Source organism: Podarcis melisellensis (assembly GCF_964234715.1).
Source record: "Podarcis melisellensis genome assembly, chromosome: 12".
In the NCBI taxonomy this organism is placed as follows: domain Eukaryota; kingdom Metazoa; phylum Chordata; class Lepidosauria; order Squamata; family Lacertidae; genus Podarcis; species Podarcis melisellensis.
The window spans coordinates 24,193,421-24,216,977 of NC_138544.1; the positions used below are offsets into that span (position 1 = coordinate 24,193,421).

Consider the following 23,557-nt stretch of genomic DNA (forward strand, 5'->3'; position numbering starts at 1 on the left):
TGAAAGGTATTTTAAATGTTATGGGCACCCATATATTTAATACAGGGGAGACAAAAATGTTATAGTGTGTAGAAATAAGCTATGCAGTTAACAAGCAGTTAATGCCTGTTTACATTTTAAATATCCTTCAGTTTCTGAAAATATACACAAATCTGTTTGAGTGTCTGTATTATTAATGGCAACTCTATCAATACTGTGGCTCTATGGACCCCTTTGGAGCATTAAAAAAAAGGCAGTTTAACACAGTAGTAAGCTTTCACAACTGTTGAAACAAAAAAACCCCAGAAAGCCTGCAAAATCTTTATAATTCATTAATACCCAATATGCAATATACTAGGCTTTGTGCTAATTTCTCACACATCATCTTATTACCTGTCAATGCTGAAACAGATTATCATGGGAATTCGAAATAAAATTTAACGAATACCTGATTTGTAGTTGTAATTTGCAAACAACTACAATCAGAAACTTCATTTTCCAGTTCACAAGCACAATATCCTCAAGGAAGCCGGGATCCGGAAGGAGATAGTTCTTCCTTTCATGGCTACAGATGATACATTTCTTTCCATTGTTTGTTATGCAACTTTCTGATAATGTTTTGAATCGTATCCATCTTGTGTGAATATTCTCTGCGAGCCAATGTCCATAGTTTAAAATACTCAATAGACAAGTGAAGCAGTTTTAAAGTTGGAAATACCTACAGCCAGATCCCCTTATCTGGTGCAGCAGTTCTCTAAACTGAACACATTGAGCTAGCGTTACACAAGAAAGCAGGGAAGGATCGCTGACTGAATCGGCTTATTCAAACCGGAGGCTGGGAGTAAGTACCACTGAACTCAACGTGACTTAATTCCGAGCAGATATTAGGACAGCACTGCAAATTACTTGCGTTACTCCCAGGTTAGCAAGTCACCCGCACTTACCTGGGAGTAAGGCCGCCATCCTTGACCCACTAACTATTGAATTCAGTGAGACTCAGCGCCTAGTTTAGGCACACATAGAAACTGAACCCGGAGAGACCTGCAAATAAACCATAGCTGTCAACTTTTTCCTTTTTTTAAGGGAAATTCCCTTATTCCGAATAGGATTCCTCGCTAGAAAAGGGAAAAGTTGACAGCTATGCAATAAACATGCATAGGGGGTTGCAGAAGAAGACAAAACGTGCAGCCCCATCTCGCGCACGTCCCGCCGATTTCCACCCCCCAAGTAAGCGTCCCTCGAATTGAAATTTGCAGCTGCAAAGGTGTGGGGGGGAATATCCCCTTTTAACTGACAGCTCCCCCAGAGCAAAGCCTCATCTGAAAGTGAGGTGGTAGGAGGCAGGTCTTGCATCAAAACAAGGGATCGCTGCCTGCAAAGAGGAGGTTCATCCGGCTAAGGGAGGGATCCAGGCCAGATCCTCCCAGCAGGGCGATCCCTGCCTCTAAGGGGGGGGGGGGGAAACTGCTCTGCTGCCTCTGCTTGGGTCTGGGTGGGTGTAGCCACGGCGGGTCACAGCCAGGCGCAGCTTGGCTCCGATTGGCGCTCGGCCTCCCGTGGGGCGCGGCGGTTGGCTGGCGAGGCCGCCACTCCCGCCGCCCGCCTCCTCCCGTGCTCGGCGGCCGCGAGTGAGAGCGAAGGGGAGCGGCGGGCGGAGGTGGGCGGCGCCTAGGCTGGAGGTCGCGGCGGCGCGGAGGCGGGCAGGCAGCATGGCAGCGGCTCTGGTGCTGAGAGGCTCCGCCAGTTGGTTGCGCAGGCAGAGGAGGGTCTGCACGGGCAGCGTGGCGATGGGTAAGGAGCGCCGGGCTGCGGGGTTGAGCTCGGCTGAGCTGCTGGCGGATCCTTGCAGAGGAGCAGCAGAAGGGCCTGGCCTCTTCCTAAGGAAGCCCCGAGGGGAGACGGGGCTACTGTTTCCCCCTCCACCCCACAGCCCCTCGCCTTGTCACCAGGTCCAGGGGTCTGACAGCCCTTTGCCCAAACTTATTGTCAGCTGCATAGGCAGCAAATCAGGTGCAAAGAAATGGTGCGTTAGAAATGCAGCCTTCCTTAACGATGACATCTGGGTCTTGCTTCTCCAGAGCTAGCCTGCTTTTATTTTTGCTCCCCCCCCCCCACCCTCCTGGTCTAAAGTTTGCATAGGCTTGCAAGGTGCTGATCAGAAGGAATGGCAAGGTTGTATGACTTGCATTTTGCGCCCTTTACAAGTATTGTATCCGCGCTGTTAAAACCCACACAAGCTGTAAAATTATATTGGGCTAATATCAGAACGTACGGTCGGCTGAAGAGAAGGCCGGTGTAATAAATACTTTAACATGTTTACTTAAAATAACATGCACCGTGTTTAAAACAGGCCACAAAAGTTTATGTGACGCTAGTGACCTAACGTATCGAGTTAATGGTATTTATAATCTGCTCACATTTGCTTTTCACTTAATACTGATTATTTTTCTCGCAGAGAACTAGGCATTTTATTAATTGCTGTGATCCTGGACAGTTTTATACATACATGTAAAACTTGGTACAGGTGTGGTTAGTGTTGTTGTACCATGTACACGATCCTTTTTGTAAAGTTAGCCATAGCGATATTCATGCTGCACAAGCGATATTCATGCTGCAGCACAAGCCAACGTCTGAATTCCATGGAGTTTGCTCTGAGATAAGTGTATAGTATCTAGGATTGCAGGGTACTTTCTCATCTTTAAAGGAGCAAATTTAATTGAATGCTTTTACTTGTCTGCCTTAGTTAGGTTATTAGTAACGCCAAATAATATAAAAGAAAATGTTTTAAAACCCTCTCGTTTGTCCTTAATCAATCTCTGTGTGTATTTTTCCATTCTTTTTGATAAGGAGCTCTGTGCTCTCAAAAGGCTTGCATGCTGTCTTACTAGCAAAAGCCTGGCTTTGTATAAACCAGCTTGTTTTATTGGGTGAAGCTATTGACACCCAACATACAGTGGTGCTTGTTTAACTTCCCAAATGACTTCAATTCCTAGTGTCTTTGAATAGAACAACATGTGACTGCATAATAGTGAATTTCAATAAATTAAATGGGTTCTCAGAACATGTATAGAAGTTCTGTATCATTAAAACTGTGCCCTATGAGTGCAAAAGTCCGTAATTCAAAATGTCTCTCTGCCATGAACTCATGCACTGACTTGAGGGAAAACATTTATCATCCCATCTCCAGATCTGTAATATGATAATAATAAAGCTGGCTTGCTTTACAGGGTTGTTTTACGGATTACCAAGAAAATATACACTGAGCGCTTTGAGCACTTCAAAATTACCATCTAAGCAATGAGTCTGCTTGCATATATATTATATATTGTTGCCATCATGTGTCAATAAGTCTTTGGTCATGTTAGAATTGTAGAGTTTGAAGGGACCCTGAGGGTAATCTAGTCCAACTCCCTCCTGCAATGCAGGAATCTTTTGCCCCATGTGGGGCTCAAAGCCATGACCCCGAGCTTAAGAGTCCCATACTCTACCAGCTGAGCTCTAAACTGTATTTATGCAGACATAAATCCACACACTTCACACAGTTGTTAGATTGTGCAGCTTATTATGCTTATGGCATTAAAGTTGAAATCCTAAACATGGTTGCTCGTGAGCAAGCCCCAAAGAGCACAGTGGTGGTGTTTACTTTTAAGTAAACATGAATAGGATTGGTGCCGCACATCATTCATTTCCTAGTGGCTTTGGAAATCAACTTGTTCCTTATGTTTACTGTCCTTTGCAAGTCATCCTTGGCTGTTCTGTGATCAAGTCACATGATTACATAAATAATACTACATTTTTTAAAAAATGCGGGAGCCTTCAGTTGCTGTAGCTCAGGGATAGACAGCATGTAAGGGGTCTTAGGCTGAATCTATAGCATCCTTATATAGTGCTAGAAGAGCTGTCTGAAATCGTGAAAACCTGCTGCTATAGTCACTATAGACAGTGTAGGTTAATGAGACAGGATTTGCACCTGCAGGAGCCCTAACAGCTGTTATTCAACAGGGCTTGTTCTTCTCTTTCCCTCTCTAAGACCTTGATATCGACCTCTCCACAAATCACTCCATGTTTGGCACTATTTGATATATTGCAGGGGTAGGGAATCCGTATCCCTCTAGATGTTTGATTACAATTCCCATTAGTTTTAGTTAGCAAGGGGTGATGGAAGATGTAGTCCCTTAACATCTGGAACAGAGCCTGCATCTCTGTTGTGTATGCCCCTTTGTCTGTATGGCTACTGATTTAACATGTGACATAGAAGGTTTGGTTTCTTGCTTTTCACTATCCCATCCCCATATCTGGGGGGGGGGGCACACTTCAGCATCTTTGTGTGACAGGACTGGAAGCCAGATTTCTTGTTTCCCATTTTATCATCACAAACCCCCTATCGAGCAGGTAGAGAGCGTGTGGTCCTCCAGATATAGTTGGACCACAGCTCCCATTAACCCTATCTATTGGCCATACTAGATGGGACTGATGGAAGTTCGAGTCCAGTAACATCTGAAGAGCTACAGGTCCCCTATCTGTGTGAAACGAGGTGTGAAATAGAAGCCTTGTACAGTGGTACTTCAGGTTACATACACTTCAGGTTACAGACTCTGCTAACCCAGAAATAGTGCTTCAGGTTAAGAACTTTGCTTCAGGTTGAGAACAGAAATTGTGCTCCGTCTGCATGGCGGCAGCAGGAGGCCCCATTAGCTAAAGTGGTGCTTCAGGTTAATAACAGTTTCAGGTTGAGAACGGACCTCCGGAACGAATTAAGTACTTAACCCGAGGTACCACTGTATATTGTTGTTAAACTGTTGTACCCCTATTTATTAAAAATAATTATACAGTAATAGTATTGCTTCTGGGTAACTTTCTGTGGTTAGAGAACAGTTTGTCTCAGCTTGCACATCTTCTGCTGGCTTGATAGTTGTCGTAGGTAACTCTGATCAGGAAGTCTGATACAAGATGTTGGCGTATTAATCATGGCACCAACAATATCGTGTGGAGAGCAGCTGCATCTGTCTTCTGTTGGGGGCTAAGAAAGGGCTTAACATTCGAAGACTAATAACTCAGACACTACTGATCTAAGAAGGAACACTTCCAATGTACTCTTGTCACTTCCTGATTTTTCAATATGAATGCTATTTTTCTTTAGATATGCTGTTGAGGTTGAGCAGTTTGGTAAATTTCATGTAAGCTTGATATTCATTCATAATGATGCCTGGTATGATTCTACTCTATTTTATTTTGCTTTAAGTCAACGTTTCTTACAATTGGCAGTCAAACTGAGAACAGATGGCATTCAGACTCTAAGCTAGGATTGTATTCATTTAGAAAAGGAAATTATTGTTTATCCTCTTGCCTAACATCCCCTGTTCATGTATGCCTAGTAGCTAGCACTTATGTTACGACTACATGGTTCAGTACTGAGAGTTGAGTGCCTCTAAGATTTTTTTCAGTGGGTCTTGAATACACTTTTTCCAAATTACATCTGTAGCCCATACCAAACTGTAGTGTTACAGGTTCTAATTCTGTTGATGGCTACTCTTGGCATTTGAGTGTCTGTCATTTACCTAATTTTCATGAATGTTCTACTAACACCAGAGGATAGCTTTCAGACTGCTGGGGAAAGGCATTAAATAACTGTGGTGTGAAAGTTCTCCATTATGCTTTTTAAAAAATGCATCTTTAAGTCCATGCAGACAAACTGCCATATGATAGTAGTTTGCACATCTCAACATCTGTTGGACAGCTGTTTGTGTCTTGAATTACAGCTGATACTAACTGGCTGGATTGGCAGTCAGGAAAAGAAAAGGGATCAGCTATGCGTGGAATCTGTACAATCTTTCCTGCCAGTCCATATTAAGGTTGAACTCATTCTCTTTGCCCTGTAACTCAAGAACAATGGGTAACGAAGTGGAATTGTTTTAGAATTACTACATTCACATGACAAAATTTAAGCAGAAACGCCCCTGCAACTGAAAGTTAAAGGCAACATGCAAAGCACACCTTAAAATAATTTTGCATCACTTTGTTACATGAGATTACTCAAAATAGTAACCATTACAAATTAATATTATTTATTGCATGTTCCGAGTTTATAAAGATAAACTAGGATAAACATGTGTTAAAGAATAAGAAAAAAATATTGTGTTTATTAAAGTTTTCTTAAAGATGAAAAAATGGCAAGAACAAGTTCAAGCAAGTTTAAATTCTAACGGAAATACAACATAAATAGATTTTATCTGTGCGTGGTACAGTGGCTATTATAAAACATAGGAATAGTACAGATGTCTTCAATTGCATATTAGTAGCAGATAAAAACTCTTGCCAGGGCAGGGACCAGAGAAGCTGGGAGAAAACATAGCACTAATAATATATGACATAATATTTAACAGTATGAACTCAATGAACAACAGCATCAAATTGCTACTGTAGATGGTCACAAATAACCGTATAATCTGTTTTTGTTATGGAAATGTATTCCAAGATCATTTACTAATGCTGAAACTCTTGGAACTGTCTTTAGTGTCTTCTAGGGCAATGGCTTCCAAAACTGCAGTTGGATTCATTGGTTTGGGCAACATGGGAAATCCAATGGCGAAAAACCTTGTAAAACATGGGTACCCTGTCATAGCATATGATGTATTTCCAGAAGCGTGTAAAGAATTTCAAGACTTGGGCTCACAGGTATAGTAGTTGGTATCTTATTTTGAGAATCTTACTTCATAAGGGGTGGGGGCTGTGAAATTCCATTAATTCCATCTCAAGATAGGAATTGTTATGAAAAAAATACCACTCTGGGCGGCTTCCAACAAGTTAAAACACAGTAAGACATCAAACATTAAAAATTTCCTTATACAGGGCTGCCTTCAGATGTCTTCTGAAAACTGTATAGTTATTTATCTCCTTGACATCTGCTAGGAGGGTGTTCCACAGGGCAGGCACAACTACCAAGAAGGCTCTCTACTCGGTTCTCTATCACCTCACTTCTCGTAGTGAGGGAACTGCCAGAAAACCTTCGGTGCTGGATCCCAGTGTCTGGGCTGAGTGTGGGTGTGATTGTGCCCTGGTTCAGACACCGGGGGCACCCATGGCTAGGTAAAAAAAAATTCAGTGGTACCTCGGTTTACAAACTTAATCCGTTCTGAAAGTCCGTTCTTAAACTGAAACCGTTCTTAAATTGAGGTGCGCTTTCCCTAATGAGGCCTCTCACCACCGGTGCCCTTCCACCGTTCAGATTCCATTCCTACACTGAGGTAAAGTTTGCAAACTGGGACACTACTTTTGCGGAGTTTGTAAACTGAATCATTCGTAAACATGGCTGTTCTTAAACCAAGGTACCACTGTAGACTCAAGCTGTGGTTTGTGAAGTTCAGGTATTATTTCTCAGTTCAAAATAGTAATAGTTCACCCTCCACCCAATGTGCACAAGCAAGAGAGGGATAAAGGCTTGAGTAGCGTCAAGTGAGCCTTGATCCTGACCTGCTTACCCTACGCCTCTAATTGTTGGACCACAGCCCCCATAACCTTTGGTCACTGAGGGTCACAAGCTCCCAACCTGGATGGTTAAACCCATTCTTTCCCCCTTTTTGTAACTATATGGACTATAACTATAGGCTATAGTTGACTAGAATGTCTTAAGATGAAATGTATGTGCCTATTTTGGGAAATGCTGGCACCATATATGGTAATGATGATTTGATTAACAGTGAAGTAATTAGCATCATGGAACAAATAAAGCAGGCATAGGCAAACTCGGCCTTCCAGATGTTTTGGTACTACAACTCCCATCATCCCTAGCTAACAGGACCAGTGGTCAGGGATGATGGGAATTGTAGTCCCAAAACATCCGGAGGGCCGAGTTTGCCTATGCCTGAAATAAAGGGTTCTTGCTGTCACTTGTACTCTGCCTGGACCCATGATGCCCTCCTTCTAACCAATCGGCTGTTACATCTTTGTGCTGTCTCTTGTTAAAATTCATAGGAGCGGGAGGATACGGCAAGATTTCACCCTTCCATTGTTGCATCTGATTCTGTGGCTTAGCTACACGGCGCTGTTTCCGTTCTACTGAAGTACTTGTAATACTTGCTTAAAAGGTTGAAACGATAAAACATGAAAGGATAACTTCTGTTTCAACAGGCAACAGAACACTGATCTTTTTCTTACGCCCTCTTTCTTGAAAGGTGACAGATTCCCCAGCAGATGTAGCGGACAAAGCTGACAGGATTATTACGATGCTTCCATCTAATGCTAATGCAATAGAAGTCTACGTAGGCTCCAATGGAATTCTGAAGTGAGAATTTCCTCTTATCTTCCCTCCTCTCCCCCATTTCTAAGCTTAATAATAAAATAAAGCATTTTATGCTACATTCTGCCTAGAGTGTTATTTGCATTCATTTTCTACTTGCCTGCTGAATTAAAACATTGCTAAGCACATAGTGTTTATCAGCTATCCATGTGTGCAAACAATTCCCTGCTGCACCTATGTCAACAAACTGCATTTGGCAATAGACTTTTACTCCTAGAGATGCATGTCTGTCCCCAAACTTGAGCACTAATCCCCGTTAGTATATAAATGCAACATCTTGCGGCTCTTGCAGTACTCTGGAAAGAAATAATAGCTAGAAGTCCATTATCTTAATCCTTCATGTGTGTGTTTTTCCCTGTTGAAACTCAAAGGGGAGATTGTAAGGAATTTCTAATAACACAAGTTGATATTTTGATGACTTTGAAGAAAATTGTTCAGAGCCAGGGGTAGCCATCTTAGGCTGCTGCAGCAAAAGTACAAATTTGTCAGCTTGAAAGGGACCCAAAGGGTCATCCAGTCCAACCATCTGCAATGCAGGAATCACTGACAGATGGCCATCTGGCCTCTGTTTAAAAACCTCTGATGAAGGCGAGTCCACCATGTTCTGAGGTAGTCTATTCCACTGTCAAATAGCTCTTACCATCAGAAAGTTTTTTCCTAATGGTTAGGCACAGCCTCCTTTCATGTAATTTGAATCCATTGGTTTGGGTCCTGGCCTCCGGAGCAGCAAAAAAACAAGCTTGCTCCATCTTCCATGTAATAGTATTTAGGATATTTTTATTTGTTAAATTTGTATGCAGTGGTACCTCTGGTTGCGAACAGGATCCCTTCCTGAGGCCCGTTCGCAACATGAATAGAACGCAACCTGCAGTGGCGCATCTGCGCCTGCGCAGGTCGCAATTTGCCACTTCTGTACATGACGTCATTTTGTGCATCTGCGCATGCACGAGCGGTGAAACCCGGAAGTAACCCTTTCCAGTACTTCCAGGTCGCCGCGGGACACAACCTGCAAAAGCGTATCATGAAGCAAACGTAACATGAGGTATGACTGTACTGCCCTATTCCTGTAGATCTCAGGGCTGTTCACAAAATATTTTAAGATGTCTATCATATCACCTCTTGATTCAGGTAGGTAGCCATGTTGGTCTGACGCAGTTGAAATAAAAAAATTGTCCAGTAGCACCTTAGAGAAACGAAAGCTTATACACAGAACAAACATAGTTGGTCTCTAAGGTGCTACTGGACATTTTTTTTATTCTTTTATTTATATCACCTCGGTTACATCTTGTACATCAGATGCAAATGTTATCATGGCGTAAGCTTTCATGTACAGTCATACCTTGGATCCCGAATGCCTTGTACTCAGATGTTTTGGCTCCCAAATGCCACAAACCTGGAAGTGAGTGTTCCGGTTTGCGAACGTTCTTTGGAACCCGGATGTCTGATGGGGCTTCCACGGCTTTCGATTGGCTGCTGCCAATCCGCAGCCGTGCTTTCATTTCCGAACATTTTGGAATTCAAACGGACTTCCGGAACGGATTCCCGTTCGACTTCCGAGGTACCACTATACTAGAGTTCATTTCATCAGATGCATGAAGCATAACCCTCAGTTGCAGGTGTATAACACATGGTTATAAAAGAGGAGGAAAGAGTTGTAAACCGTGGACTCAGAAGTGAATGAAATGCAAAGGAAATTAAATGCAGGAAGTGCAGATGGTAAGAATTCAGTTTGCACTTAACTTTAAACCATAGTTAAAACTGCCTGATTTAACACGAATGAGCAGTGTGCTGTGCATGCTGCTCAACAGTCTCTGCTTCACTTATGCTGAATTGGCCATGTCAAGCAGGAAACAAACCATAGGCTGGCTTCCTGTTGTTTGTGAAGCTGCTCTGGTTCACATGTAGCGTGACACCAGCTGCTGGTTTGTTGTGTGCTCATGGCGGGAGGGAGGGAAGGAGGGAGAGAAGTGGGGATGTTTGAGCAGCGTCAGTGTGCTGATCATTCACATTAAACCATAGTTTATAAGTAAGTAAAACTGTGTGTACCAGGCCAGAAGACATGCAAGAGAAGCACTGGCCCTTCACAACAGCAGTGATAACAGCATTGCCAAGCTTATTATTTAGATTAACATCTGCAGTGGGAGAGAAAACCATTCTCTCTATTCAGATAGAGTTGACCATCTTGATAAATTGTAATTTAGAAGATTCACACAGGAGCATCTCTTAGAAATTCCTTTGTTCCAAGTATGGGCACCTAAGGTCAGTGGCAGAATGCCCTGGTAAATTGTGTTATAGCCAATTACCAATGTGAATTTATGAAATAGCATATCCGTATTGAAGATCTCATTGATACCTTTTTTTTATATCTGCCATGATCTTCATTTGATTGTGCCAGCTTCTGTACTCAAGCTGTGTTGCCTCTAGGCCAGATGGTATCAGTAAAAAAAATTAAGCTAATTTTGTTGACTTTTTTACATATCTACAAAGCTCTCTGTCTTATTCATCTTTTGCTTCTTCTTTTTCTTCTTCAGGAAAGTGAAGAAAGGTTCTTTGCTAATAGACTCCAGTACTATTGATCCTGCAGTTTCAAAAGATCTAGCTAAAGAAGCTGAAAAAATGGGAGCTGTTTTTATGGATGCCCCTGTTTCTGGTGGTAAGCTTCCCCCCCCCCCTAAACTTGTGTTTTTTCCTGATGTTGGAGGTTAGGGAAGGCTGGCCTATATACGTACTACTCATTAGGAAAAAATAAAAAAGAACCCTGAATTTTCATATCCAAGATTCATAAAGATATGTAGGCTCATGCAGAGGGGCTCATGCTAGCCGAGTGAAACAATTGCTGTCTCTGTTGACCTGATCACCACATTACAAACTACTTTTAATAGTCCCCTCTGTTTGAAAAGAAATTTGCCATGTGGCAAGAGGAGCTGGAATTCACTGAAAACAAGTGTAAATCATCAGATGTATAGGACAAGTTCTGTGGGTCCTCATACTACATATTTTGTATTTTCTCTCTCTTCAAATTATCAGGTTGGTAATTTTCTGCGTAGTATATTGGAAGCTTGTAAAGTAGGGGGTCAGCAATATGAAACACGGAATTTGAATGTACTATTAAAAAGGATTATTTCTCTAGACTTAAAAGTAAAGGTAAAAGGGACCCCTGACCATGAGGTCCAGTCGTGACCGACTCTGGGGTTACAGTGCTCATCTTGCTTTATTGGCCGAGGGAGCCAGCATACAGCTTCCGGGTCATGTGGCCAGCATGACTAAGCCGCTTCTGGCGAACCAGAGTAGCGCACGGAAACACCGTTTACCTTCCCGCTGGAGCGGTACCTATTTATCTACTTGCACTTTGACATGCTTTCGAACTGCTAGGTGGGCAGGAGCAGGGACTGAGCAATGGGAGCTCTCTAGACTTAGAATCCTGCAAATTCAGGAAAAGATTGATGGATTCAACAAAAATTGATGTTTTGGGTATACTGGATTCCTCAAGCAGGAGGTTTAACAATAGAAGTATCTCACTGAGGGTTGTACAGTGATACCTCCTTTTTGGCTGAAAGTTATTGGCTGTTCATTTTGCCTTGGTGAAACCTTTGATATTTGCAGATGTCAATGTACTTTTGAAATTCTACAGTAAACAAGGTACCACTTTAACTGCTTGTCTTACACAGAAGAGCATCATAGGTCACGCCACTGACCAGGTTGGAAGGCAAATGAACCTATGAAAAGGATAGTATATGTTCGTAACCAGTGCTTTTGAACAATTTACTGGATTTTTGGCTTCACTGTCAAGCCAGCTCTTCTCCTCCACACTTTTTCTTACCCTTCAGCTTGAAGAAAAGTTTTGGAACTCTTCTGTTTGTGACATTTTGGTTAGTCCTAGGAATATAGGAAGCTTCTGTAGACGTAGAGGCTCAGTATTGGTCCATAAAGCATTACCTACTCTGACTTGCAACAGCTCTCCATTATTTCAGATGGGAAATTCCCATCCTAGTACCAGGAATTGAACCAGGGACCCATAGCTCTACCAGTGAGCTACCACTGAGCGCCCCTGAATAATTGTCTGACTAAATTTTTAATTTATTCTAATGGAGCACCACAACTTCCCCTGCTTTTTGTGTATCTTAGAAGATACCAAGTTTAGCCATAGATCAGGGGTCAGCAAACTTTTTCAGCAGGGGGTCGGTCCACTGTCCCTCAGACCTTTTTGGGGGGCCAGGCTATATATTTTTTTGGGGGGGTGAACGAATTCCTATGCCCCACAAATAACCCAGAGATGCATTTTAAATAAAAGCACACATTCTACTCATGTAAAAACATGCTGATTCCTGGAGCGTCTGTGGGCCGGATATAGAAGGCGATTGGGCCGGATCCGGCCCCCGGGCCTTACTTTGCTTACCCATGCCACAGATGATATCAAAACTGGAAGATTACTTTCGACCGCCTGAAAATGGGACTTTTATTTTGTGGCAGGTGGGGTGGGGTTACATGACCTCCCGCTTCTAGATAAACCTCTGCAAGCCGGAAAACTAAATAGCTTGTTTATGGCTTGGTGACATTTTGGTTGGTTCTAATAAAGGTATTTAGCCTAACTGGATTTTAAAAGGAGAAGGTATGGGTATCTGGTTGAACCTGGATTAAGGTCAGAGTATGAACAGGAGTAGAATCAATATAAGAAAATATAGGCTAGCAGCAGTGTGGCAAGCTGCCAACCCAAGTAGCTGATTACAGTAATGGTGGAGAGACAAGAAAGGTACAGGGAAAAGGCATTTATTCAGCGCAAACCTAGAAAAAAGAGAGAGAGGGCAGATAGCCATGTTGTGGCTCAATCTGTTGGAGAAAATCCAGTTTCTTATATTTGCATTTCCCACAATGTAACACTATGCAAATACACATCATTGACTTGCCCTATTCAAGAGAGAGCTGTGTTTGTACGCTGGTCTCCATTATTTCTGTCTTTATTTTCCATTGGTACGTTCTACCATCTTCCCTTGTACAAGCAGCTGACCTCTGTAGGCGAATGTAATTTGAAGTTCTCCATATTGCCTGGGTAGGTTCCCCTCCAATTGCATCTCGCCTGCCTGAAGGGAAACTGGAATATGTTAAGTCATTTATTGACGCTGTAGTGACAAGTGTAAACTGAGAACGAAGAAAGTGACTCCTCTATGGCCTTGTATGCATAAGAGCTTCTTTGTACACATCATGTTACTAATGTGGCATTTGCAGCAGTTGCTTGTGTCAAACGAATGTGTCCTTTAAGGAATCTTAAGAGTGTATATATATATATATATATATATATATATATATATATGTGCATGCATGAGTGCATCTGTGTGCATTTTTTTTTCTCATTGGAGAAAATAACATACGTTGAATAGAGTCGTTTTTACTAACTTGTATAAATGCTTTCTAGAAGATTGAAACAGTAGGCAGCGGAGCTTGTTAAAGACTTCTTATTTTACAAGCTTTAAAGAATTCAGAATATGGCTTGACTCCTTTTTTTTTTTAATCGAAACCCTCATATAGACTTCGTTTCAGAGCCAGCATCAAGTCTGTACAGTGCTTGTCTTTTTTAAAAATACAAACATACACTCTTGCTCTTTCTATTTACTGAATCAGAACCCTACTGTTTCCACTGGTGCTGTGTCTAATTTATGACGTGACCAGAAAAACTAAAATTATTTATATGTTGGCACAAAACGGCACCACTGTAGTTAAGAGTCTGTTGGCATTTCCATTATAAGTCCTCCCTAGGACAAGTTTATAACTTGGCATTTTCACTTTGCTTCAGGCTCTAAACATGCTGTTTTCTGTCCAAGCACAATTGGGTTTTTTTTTAAATATATAAAAAATCATTTAAATAAGCTTGGGCCACTTATTTATGTTTCACAACTAGTACTGCAAGCTAGAGTTTTAAGAATGGTACATGGCCCAAACTGTAGTGAAATAAAATAATAGTGGCTTTTAAGGGGACTTTACAAACTCTTTATTATTTACTAAATGGCACAAGTATACATGCAACAGTTTTTACGTGCAATTTTTTTTGGGGGGGGCATAGTGCTCTACATTCCAATCTTTTCATTGAGAGGTCTTAACAGTCAGCAGTGCACATTTAATAGGATAAATATTTTAAAACCCACAAAAATAGTCTCTGGATGTATGAACCCATGTTTATCAGACTCATGATTCCTCCTTTTTTAAATCCCAAATTCTCCCTCCCTCTCTGTTTGAGATCAGGTTGTATTTTTCCACTTCTGTGTCTAAATGAAGGCAGCATCACTTAGCATTAGTAAACTCGTAGGAAAGGATAGCTCAAGAAAAGGGGACCAGCTAGTAGTTTGTGTGAATTTTTCATTACAGTTACCAGTTCGGACTGCATGTGAGAGTCCAATTGGCTGAGAAGCAGTTTTCTGGTCTTGCGCAGTTGCCATGTGAGTTGAATTTTTGGTACTCGCAAAGCTCTTTCACTAGAAGGGCTCACACTGCTCACATTACCCCCCTTCTTTAGTCTTGTGGCCTGTCATCTTCCCTTGTCCTTAGTTTACAAATCCTTGTTTCCATTGGTGTGCCTGAGAAAAGGATTCTGTATGTTTAAGACAAGGTGTGAGGGGACCCTGCATAGAGGCCACCTCCTGACAGGCCACCTCCTCCATCAGTGGACCTTTGTAAGCTGTGCCAAACAGTGCTTGTTGGTTGGGTCTAGCTGCCATTTTGGTTGTTTGTGGTGCCCTTGATATTGTGTCATACTGTACTGTGGTGGAAAATTAAGCTGTGGCTTGACCCAGCTACTTGATGCTGTTCAGCATACTGGTCCAGAAAAAAAATCCAAAGCAGTGGACACTTCCAGAGGGCAGAAAATTGTCTTATACCGTGTCAGACCATTGGTCCATCAGCCTTGCTGTTGTCAATACTGATTGGCAGTGACTCCTGGCAAGCCCTACCTACAGAAACCAGACATTGAACCCGCAACCTTTTCAATCCGAAGCATGTGCTATGGCCAAGTTCTGAAGCCAGTCCTGACTTGAGATTGAGAGATGCCAGGAAATGATTCAATTTACAGTCATACCTCGGGTTACATACGCTTCAGGTTGCATTTTTTCAGGTTATGGATCCGCCGAAACCCAGAAGTACTGGAATGGGTTACGCCCGGGTTTCGGGGGTCACACATGTGCAGAAGTGCTAAATTGCGCTTTGTGCATGCGCAGAAGTGCCGAATCGCAACCCACGCGTGCAGAGACGCGCCGCTACAGGTTGTGAACGCTGTAGGTTGTGAGCGTGCATCCCGCATGGATCACATTCGCAACCCGAACGTCCACTGTAATTCATTGTGGAATGGAGAAGCAGAAATACTATGATGTTACTGGATGGATTTGTTGAATTTTGAAAGAAGAAAATCGGAGTGATCTCTGTGTGCATTTTTTTTTGGGGGGGGGGAATATGGTGATGCTGTTTACAGCTCATCGTATCAGACAATTGCTCTTCAGCCATTGGCTCAGTTTCAGTTGATTCCCTAGCTGCCCAACTCACTGATAGAGGCACATTCTTCTCCCCCCACTCTTCCACAGCTGTTTGGGCTGGAGTTGACAACTACTGTTTCCAATGAAAACTCAGTTCTGGAAACAAATGGCATTCTTGACGTTTTATGGTGTTAACAACTTTAAATATCTTTCCCATCCGCTGATAAAAGTGGAAAGGAATATCTCCCCCCCCCCCCATTCCATTCTCATGTTGAATATATGCAGTAATAAACAACCCCCTGAAAATATAAGCATTGTTGCGAGGAGATGAACATTTATTAGCTTCAAGGTACTTTTTTTGGTGGAAACAGGCTGAAATATATCTCAAAATGAGAATGCAGCATGTTATTGCTTTATGGCTTTGGCCACGGAGCAGAGCTAGAATTCCAGGCGAAAACCTACAAAGGTTAGTCAAAATATTGCGTGTTTTGTTCTTAAACCTCATGCTACTGTTTACACAGCTGGTCTTGCATTAGGTTATAGTTATGGATTTTGCATCTCGTCCCCAGCCTGTGCCACTCATGAGTCACCAGGAACCGTTGTTGAATATAACAGAGCCTTAAAGCTCTTGGCCTAAGGGTAGGATCCAGCATTCAGCCTCAGATAAGGGCATTCCCTTGCTTCCAGTGAACAAAGTGGGGATGGGAACAGCATTTGCAAAAGAAAGAGAGGGAGGGCGGAAATAGGATGAAAAGTTGCCATATTCTGAAGAGCAAAAAAGAGGATATATTTTCCGACTTCTACTTTTAACTACAGATTGCTATGATGACTCTCATTTTAAATACCCCTACTAGTTATGTAGGCAATAGAAGCTGTGATATATTGCTAGTAGCAATGTTCTTAATGTTTCAAAAACAAAATAATAACTCCCTCCCCTCTATTTTGTACATTACAAGCAGACTTCTCATTAGGAATTAACTCTTGCATAGCTAGCTGGAACGAGGAACGGTTGCAGGGTGTGTTTAAATACTATTTGTTCTGAAGTACAGTGGTATCTCTGGTTATGTACTTAATTCGTTCCGGAGGTCCGTTCTTAACCTGAAACTGTTCTTAACCTGAAGCACCACTTTAGCTAATGGGGCCTCCCACTGCTGCTGCTGTGCCGCCACGCAATTTCTGTTCTCATCCTGAAGCAAAGTTCTTAACCTGAGGTACTATTTCTGGGTTAGTGGAGTCTGTAACCTGAAGCGTATGTAACCTGAAGCGTATGTAACCCGAGGTACCACTGTACTTATATCCCACAACTGATTTGATTCATTAATATGCCACTTAACTATGATCATCCTTAAGTGGTGTACAATCAATATAACACAGAAAATATTCTTTTGATTGCTGAAATGCATGATTCAGGTGAGAGTGCTATTACAAGATGGAATAGAGGTATCTGCACTTTTAAAATCGAAGGTAGGTAACTTTTTGGTGTTGGCAATAACAGTCATTTAAGCTGAAGCATCTCAGGAAAATTGTGGACAGAATGTAGAGAACGGTAGGCAGAGTTCCATCTGTACAATAGGACTTTCCCACTGCAGCCTCTTGCACAAAAGGCACTGTGGAGAGTAATGTCATGTCAGGTGCTATGATATTTGAATGGGGGAGGTGCTATGATATTTGAATGGGGGAGGGAATTGGCAAAAATTGGAGACTCCCCTCACCCTCACTTCTGTGAGCAGAAGTGCCATTTGTTCACACAAAGAGGCCCCTGCATCCTGGCCTTTGTGTCACTAGGAACAACAACAACCACATGATTAAAATGTTGTTCAGAGGTAGAAAGTGGTTAGCATCCTCCCTGAGGATTGTGGCAAACTCAGTAACAAATTTGTAGTGTTTTCAAGCCATCATAAAGAATGGGAGGCACTTGTATCATTAGGAGTAAATGAATGACTAGAAACCATGTAATTAGCTCTTCAAATGTTCGCGACCTTGTCTCTTATTGTAGTTACAACTGCGATCCATAATCTTCAACCATGCAGAGTCTTACCCCTAGATTTCGCCAGATAGAATATCAACATTTGCTATAAAGAGCAATGTCAGAGGGCATTTTCGGAGAAGTAGTTTTTTAAGAACTGGTTCAAACACAGCTTGCCCTAAGAGAATTCTAGGGATTTCAGCTGTGTGGTTGCTTATAGATTCCTATGAAGAGACTTGTGGCACCTTAAAGACTAACAATAATAATAATTTATTATTATTTCCCCAGCCACTCTGGGCGGCTCCCAACAGAATATTAAAAACATGATAAAACATCAAACGTTAAAATCTTCCCTAGACAGGGCTGCCTTCAGATGTCTTCTAAAACTCAGATAGTTGTTTATTTCCTTGACATCTGATGGGAGGACAAATTTCTTACAGCATAAGCCTTTGTGGATGACAGATCAGATGCAACAGGACCTAGAAATTATATAGATTCTGGGCCCTCTTGCAGAATAAGTTTACATAAGTTACATATACACTGTAAGATGACATGATTTCCTAGCATAATCCTGACTGGTGAGATCACATCCGACCCTTTGGAGAGCCTAGTTCTCTACCAGTGATTATTTTTAAAAGTAATAATTATGTAGTGGAAAAATTATTTTTCTGAATCTAAGTCTGCAGTTTATTCCACCCACCTCTTACATTTGAGTGAACTCATTTCCACTATCTCATTTGGTATAATAATGCATGCATTATTACCATCCTAAGCTCTCAGCAGAGAACTTGAACTAATGTAGCTCTTTTTAAAAAATGGGGGAAGGACTTGCTTCACATTAAGGTTAAGGTCATTTGATTGTCTGCCAAATAGCTGGTTTAGCAAATGGCAGGAAAATTGCAATTAAGTCAACATTCATATTTCCACAGGAAGACCTGCTATATAAATCAAAATTCTTTTAAAAGCAATAAAATCACACTATAAAATCTAACATCAGCTCTCATCTTGCAAGGTTTTCCAGATTATTAGAATAATTATTTTGCTTCAGGTATTTTAAAAGGTGACAGTTGGCTAGAACTGTAAATTGCACCACAGATTAGAAGAAAAATGGCAAAAAAATCAGCATAAGTGCATACTGCACTAGCTGTTAACAAGCAACAATGGGGTTTTAAAGCATCAATATCTGAAGCAGAATTTATCCACACATATGGTAGGAACTTCCTGAATGCTGAGGGTTCCTGACTAAGTACACCTGTAACCTCTTTTTTGGGGGGGGGGGTTAAAAGTCCATAGTGAGCCAGTCTCAGAAGGGGCTGCCAAACAGCAGTGCCTATTATTGATCCTTTGTAGTGGCGTGTGGGTTAAAGCCTCAGCGCCTAGGACTTGCTGATCGAAAGGTCGGCGGTTCGAATCCCTGCGGCGGGGTGCGCTCCCGCTGCTCTGTCCCAGCGCCTGCCAACCTAGCAGTTCGAAAGCACCTCCGGGTGCAAGTAGATAAATAGGGACCGCTTACCAGCGGGAAGGTAAACGGCGTTTCCGTGTGCGGCTCTGGCTCGCCAGAGCAGCGATGTCACGCTGGCCACGTGACCCGGAAGAGTCTCCGGACAGCGCTGGCCCCTGGCCTCTTAAGTGAGATGGGCGCACAACCCCAGAGTCTGTCAAGACTGGCCCGTACGGGCAGGGGTACCTTTACCTTTAGTGGCGTGTGACTTCCATAATCCAATATTCTACATTTCTGCTCAGAAGGCAGTCCCACTGAGTTTACTTGGAATTAGATGTAGGGTTGCAGCGTTAGTAATGTTCAAACATGTGGAACTTGTGGCTTCTGTCACACACTGGGGGGGAAAAGAATGCTTTCCCACTTCTGCCTCATTGCATAGTTATTTGCTCTGGAATCCACAGAAATATGCGCAGCAATACTATGCTTACTGGATGGGTGAGGTTATTGTGGTGCCTCTCCAAACTTGACCACAGCCTCTTCTGTTGCTGTAATGAGGCACTTGGGCCAATGGTTTTGGACTAGGTAATCTGAAGGACCTTGTCCTGCATGATCCTGCTAAGGTCACTAAGAAAGGTTCTCTGAGTCCCACCCTCACCAGAATTTAAATTATTGGGTAAACAGCTGAGGGCTTTCCCTACTGCAATACCCAGATTTTGGAACTGTCTGCCCCAGGAGATCCACCTGTCTCCATTTCTGATGACATTTCATTTCAACAATCATGTGAAGGAGCATCTCCACCCCCATCATTAAATCGGGACACTGAGGTCCAGTTCCGAAGGCCTTCTGGCAGTTCCCTCACTGTGAGAAGTGAGGTTACAGGGAACCAGGCAGAGGGCCTTATCGGTGGTGGCACCCACCCTGCGGAGTGCCCATCAGATGTCAAGGAATAAACAACTATCTGACTTTTAGAAGACATCTGAAGGCAGCCCTGTTTAGGGAAGTTTTTAATGTTTGATGTTTTATTGCGTTTTTAATATTCTGTTGGGAGCCACCCAGAGTGGCTGGAGAAACCCAGCCAGATGGGTGGGGTGTGAATAATAATATATGATGATGAAGAACTCATTTGAACATTTTGGACCATGATCTGCCAGTCCTCCCTGCCCTTTCTGGTTTTATCTTATTTTGCATTGTGTTGCAATTTTAACTGTTGATTGTAGGCTGCGTAGTTGGCCAGTGGAAAGGTAGGATACAAACATTTTAATAAATACTAAGGCAGCTGAGAAGTGGTTGACTGATGGGATCTCACCAGTATCAAAGGGTAGTATCCTGTTCTCTGCCAGGGAGCTCTGAGCATCATAATTGGGTTCCCATCTCTTTGTTTTATCCCTGTAACAACCCGGTGAGGTAGGCTGGTTTAAGAGAGAGGAGGAAAGAGACTCACCCATGGCCACCCAATCAGCTTTATGGCCAAGTGTCTCTTTGAACCCAGATCTCTCCAAAGTCCAATACTGTCTACTTCACTTCACTGCACTGGTTGAGTGTTTTTATGGGTATATGCTACTAGTACTTCAGACTGGAAATGGTAAAGCTATACTCTTCAGCATTGACACTGGCCCAAGAGAGATTATAAACCATTCTGAACAAAATTTATTTAACCTATTAAAAAGTCAACCTTAAACTGCAGTTAATTAGTTTACACTATTACCTCACTTCTGCTGAGGACTAAAATTCCCTCAGAGTAAAAGGAGCTCTATCAGGTGAGTTGACTGCTGCCCATATGGAGCTTTAAGATAATGATGAGTTTAAATTTCCTCTTAGAGCTAAGTGAGAATAAAACTGAAGGCAATAAATACTGTTGGCCAAACCCATTAAACCAAAAAGCTGGGAATTCTCCAGTTCTTGACTTAAATTGTTTGTTTATCAGCTGGCGCCTAGTCTGGAGTCAAGAGCTGGAGATTTCTATCTGTGACAGAACTTTGAAACTCTTACAGGACACTTTCATTTTAACTTAAGGTAACTTGAGTTTATAGCTTTGGCTTTAAAGATTACTAATGATTTACTCATTTCCTTACCATTTAACCAGAGTGGACTTCTTTCCCAGGAAGGGATCTGTGTTTATTTAGGGTCTTTGTCTGCGGAGGGATTAAAAGGCAGCCCACCAGCATTGTGAACTTGATGGTAATAAAGGGTCACCAAAACACGCCATAAAAACATTCTTACTATGGAATTAATTATACAGTGTAATTTTACAAAGCAGTTCAGTAACCCTTCTTTTAAGGCTTCAGCAACATTTTATTCTTCTTCTTCAGAAAGTTGGAACTGGTGGGGGGGGGGAGAAAACAGTTTTTATTTAATGTCAAGAAGCCTGATGTGTACATAAACTGATCCAGGCGTTCAATTTACAAAGACTTGAAACAAGTGGGGAAATCCTAGTTTCAGTTTCTGCTATATGTGTAAATTTTAAACACTTTACTAGGTTGTGCACAGAGGATAAAAGTCTTTTTGAAGCTCTGTTAACAGATGCAGCTATAGATACCTAGTGCAGGGAAAATTCTTAAGAACGCTGGGTGTTTCCCCCCACCTCCCCAAAAACCTTTCGATCTCTTCAAAGGAATCCATTCATTTTCTGCACCACCAGGTGGCATTGCAACCAAGCATGATTTCAAAATAGTTGGCGGCTGCATTTGGAAGTATTTGGGCAGAAGAGTATCATACTTTGTTTTGTTTTTTTAAAGAAAATCTTCCATTTTCAAAACTTCTTTTTTTTGTTTTATAAAGAAAAGTAGTAGCTGCTTAGGATGACTTAGGAAGTCAGGTCTTTGAGCTTCAAGAGAGGATGGTACAATATGAAGAGAATAGAAGTGAATGGTTGTTAGAGTGGAAAGCTAAATGATCCGTCAAAGTGCTTTGCTATGAAATGATGATTCATCCTTTGTTGATATGAATCAGCTGTGTACTGATTTATCTTTTAGTTCAGCTGTGAGAAAGGAATTTTGAAATTTGCTGTTTTATTTATTTGAAACTTTTCCAAAAGGAAGTCTTCAAGGCAGCTTATTCACCCATCTCTTAAAAACCCTTTCACCTAATCTAGCAAGCATTTTAGGCATGGGTAGGCAAACTAAGGCCCAGGGGCTGGATGCGGCCCAATTGCCTTCTAAATCTGACCTGTGGACGGTCCGGGAATCAGCATGTTTTTAACATGAATACAATGTGTTCTTTTATTTATAATGCATCTCTTGGTTATTTGTGGGGCATAGGAATTCATTCATTCCCCCCCCCAAAAAAATATAGTCCACCCCCCCCCCACAAGGTCTGAGGGACAGTGGACCGGCCCCTTGCTGAAAATGTTTGCTGACCCCTGATTTTAGGCATGCATTGAGGGGGGGGTCTGTTCACCCAGAGCAGTTGTTTCAGGTGCCCCCGGATCCTATTGCAAGCAATGAAGAAAAAGTGGATCTAGAGGAGTCTTCAACTCTGGATGTGTGCAGAAAGAGGTGCCAGTTGGACGGGGCTGGATGTGGATTGTGTTGAAAACAGTGCGCATGCTAGACAGCCACATTGGTCCCCATTGAAATACATAGTACATGCTTGGAAATAATTTCAGCCTGATGCAGGTGTTCCACCGCCATGTTCACAAAATATGTGATGAGGAGCCTTCATGAGTACTGGAGGCTCATTGTTTCACATAGTTGCCCTTGAACCCATAGCGAGCAATGAAAGCAACAATGAGGGGAGTAGAGTTTTTATCACATATTTAGTGAACATGGTATCCAGACATGGCTGTTCTGTGAATAATGGTTGTATGACTGTCACTAGTTGTATGTAACAAGTTGTTGTTGCATCATAGCTGGAATAGATGTTTTGAGCGTTGGAAATCCATTACACCGACTGGTTCGGTTGAGAGGGAATCTTTACAATCTCTGTGATGGGGTTTTCCCCACTCCAGCCCATCCCATAGAAACCTGGATAACTAGGTTGGATGCAGAGAAACGTCCTCCTCTGAAAAAAGTGCATTTCTCCCACAGAATAAGCCTTTTTTTCAGAAAATCCATCTTAATGTTTACTCTTCTTATATTTTCTAAAATTAAGATTATTACCCTTTCAAAGTATGGTTATTTCCCCCCCAACATGCATTAGGCAGAACATTAGTTCTTAAAATATACTTGGGGAATTTCTATAGAAGAAATTTAATTTTTTATTTTTTTTTAAATGCCATCTTCTGAAAAATCAAATCTTACTAAATCAAACTGGAAAATGGCAACTTAAAGAATTTGTTTCTCCTCGTAATAGTATTTTACCCTTTCCATGTATTATCCTTGCCTAATTCATGGAGGTGATAATTTATCAACAGCTTTATGAAGTGCCATTCATCTTACACCATTACTCTTTCTCTTCAAGTATTTAATGTGTATAATCTGTTG

At 41.9% G+C, this 23,557-nt stretch overlaps 1 protein-coding gene across 1 annotated transcript in view; it reads left to right on the forward strand.

The window, feature by feature from the left end:
• The first annotated feature begins 1,617 nt into the window (after positions 1-1,617).
• The window catches only part of HIBADH (3-hydroxyisobutyrate dehydrogenase), a 74,191-nt gene continuing 52,251 nt past the window's right edge, over positions 1,618-23,557 (forward strand). The window contains exons 1-4 of the mRNA XM_081883421.1: positions 1,618-1,770; positions 6,494-6,654; positions 8,151-8,260; positions 10,807-10,928. Of these exons, the coding sequence (XP_081739547.1) occupies positions 1,689-1,770; positions 6,494-6,654; positions 8,151-8,260; positions 10,807-10,928 (475 nt within the window). The 5' untranslated portion in view covers positions 1,618-1,688. The remainder of the gene's footprint in view (positions 1,771-6,493; positions 6,655-8,150; positions 8,261-10,806; positions 10,929-23,557) is intronic.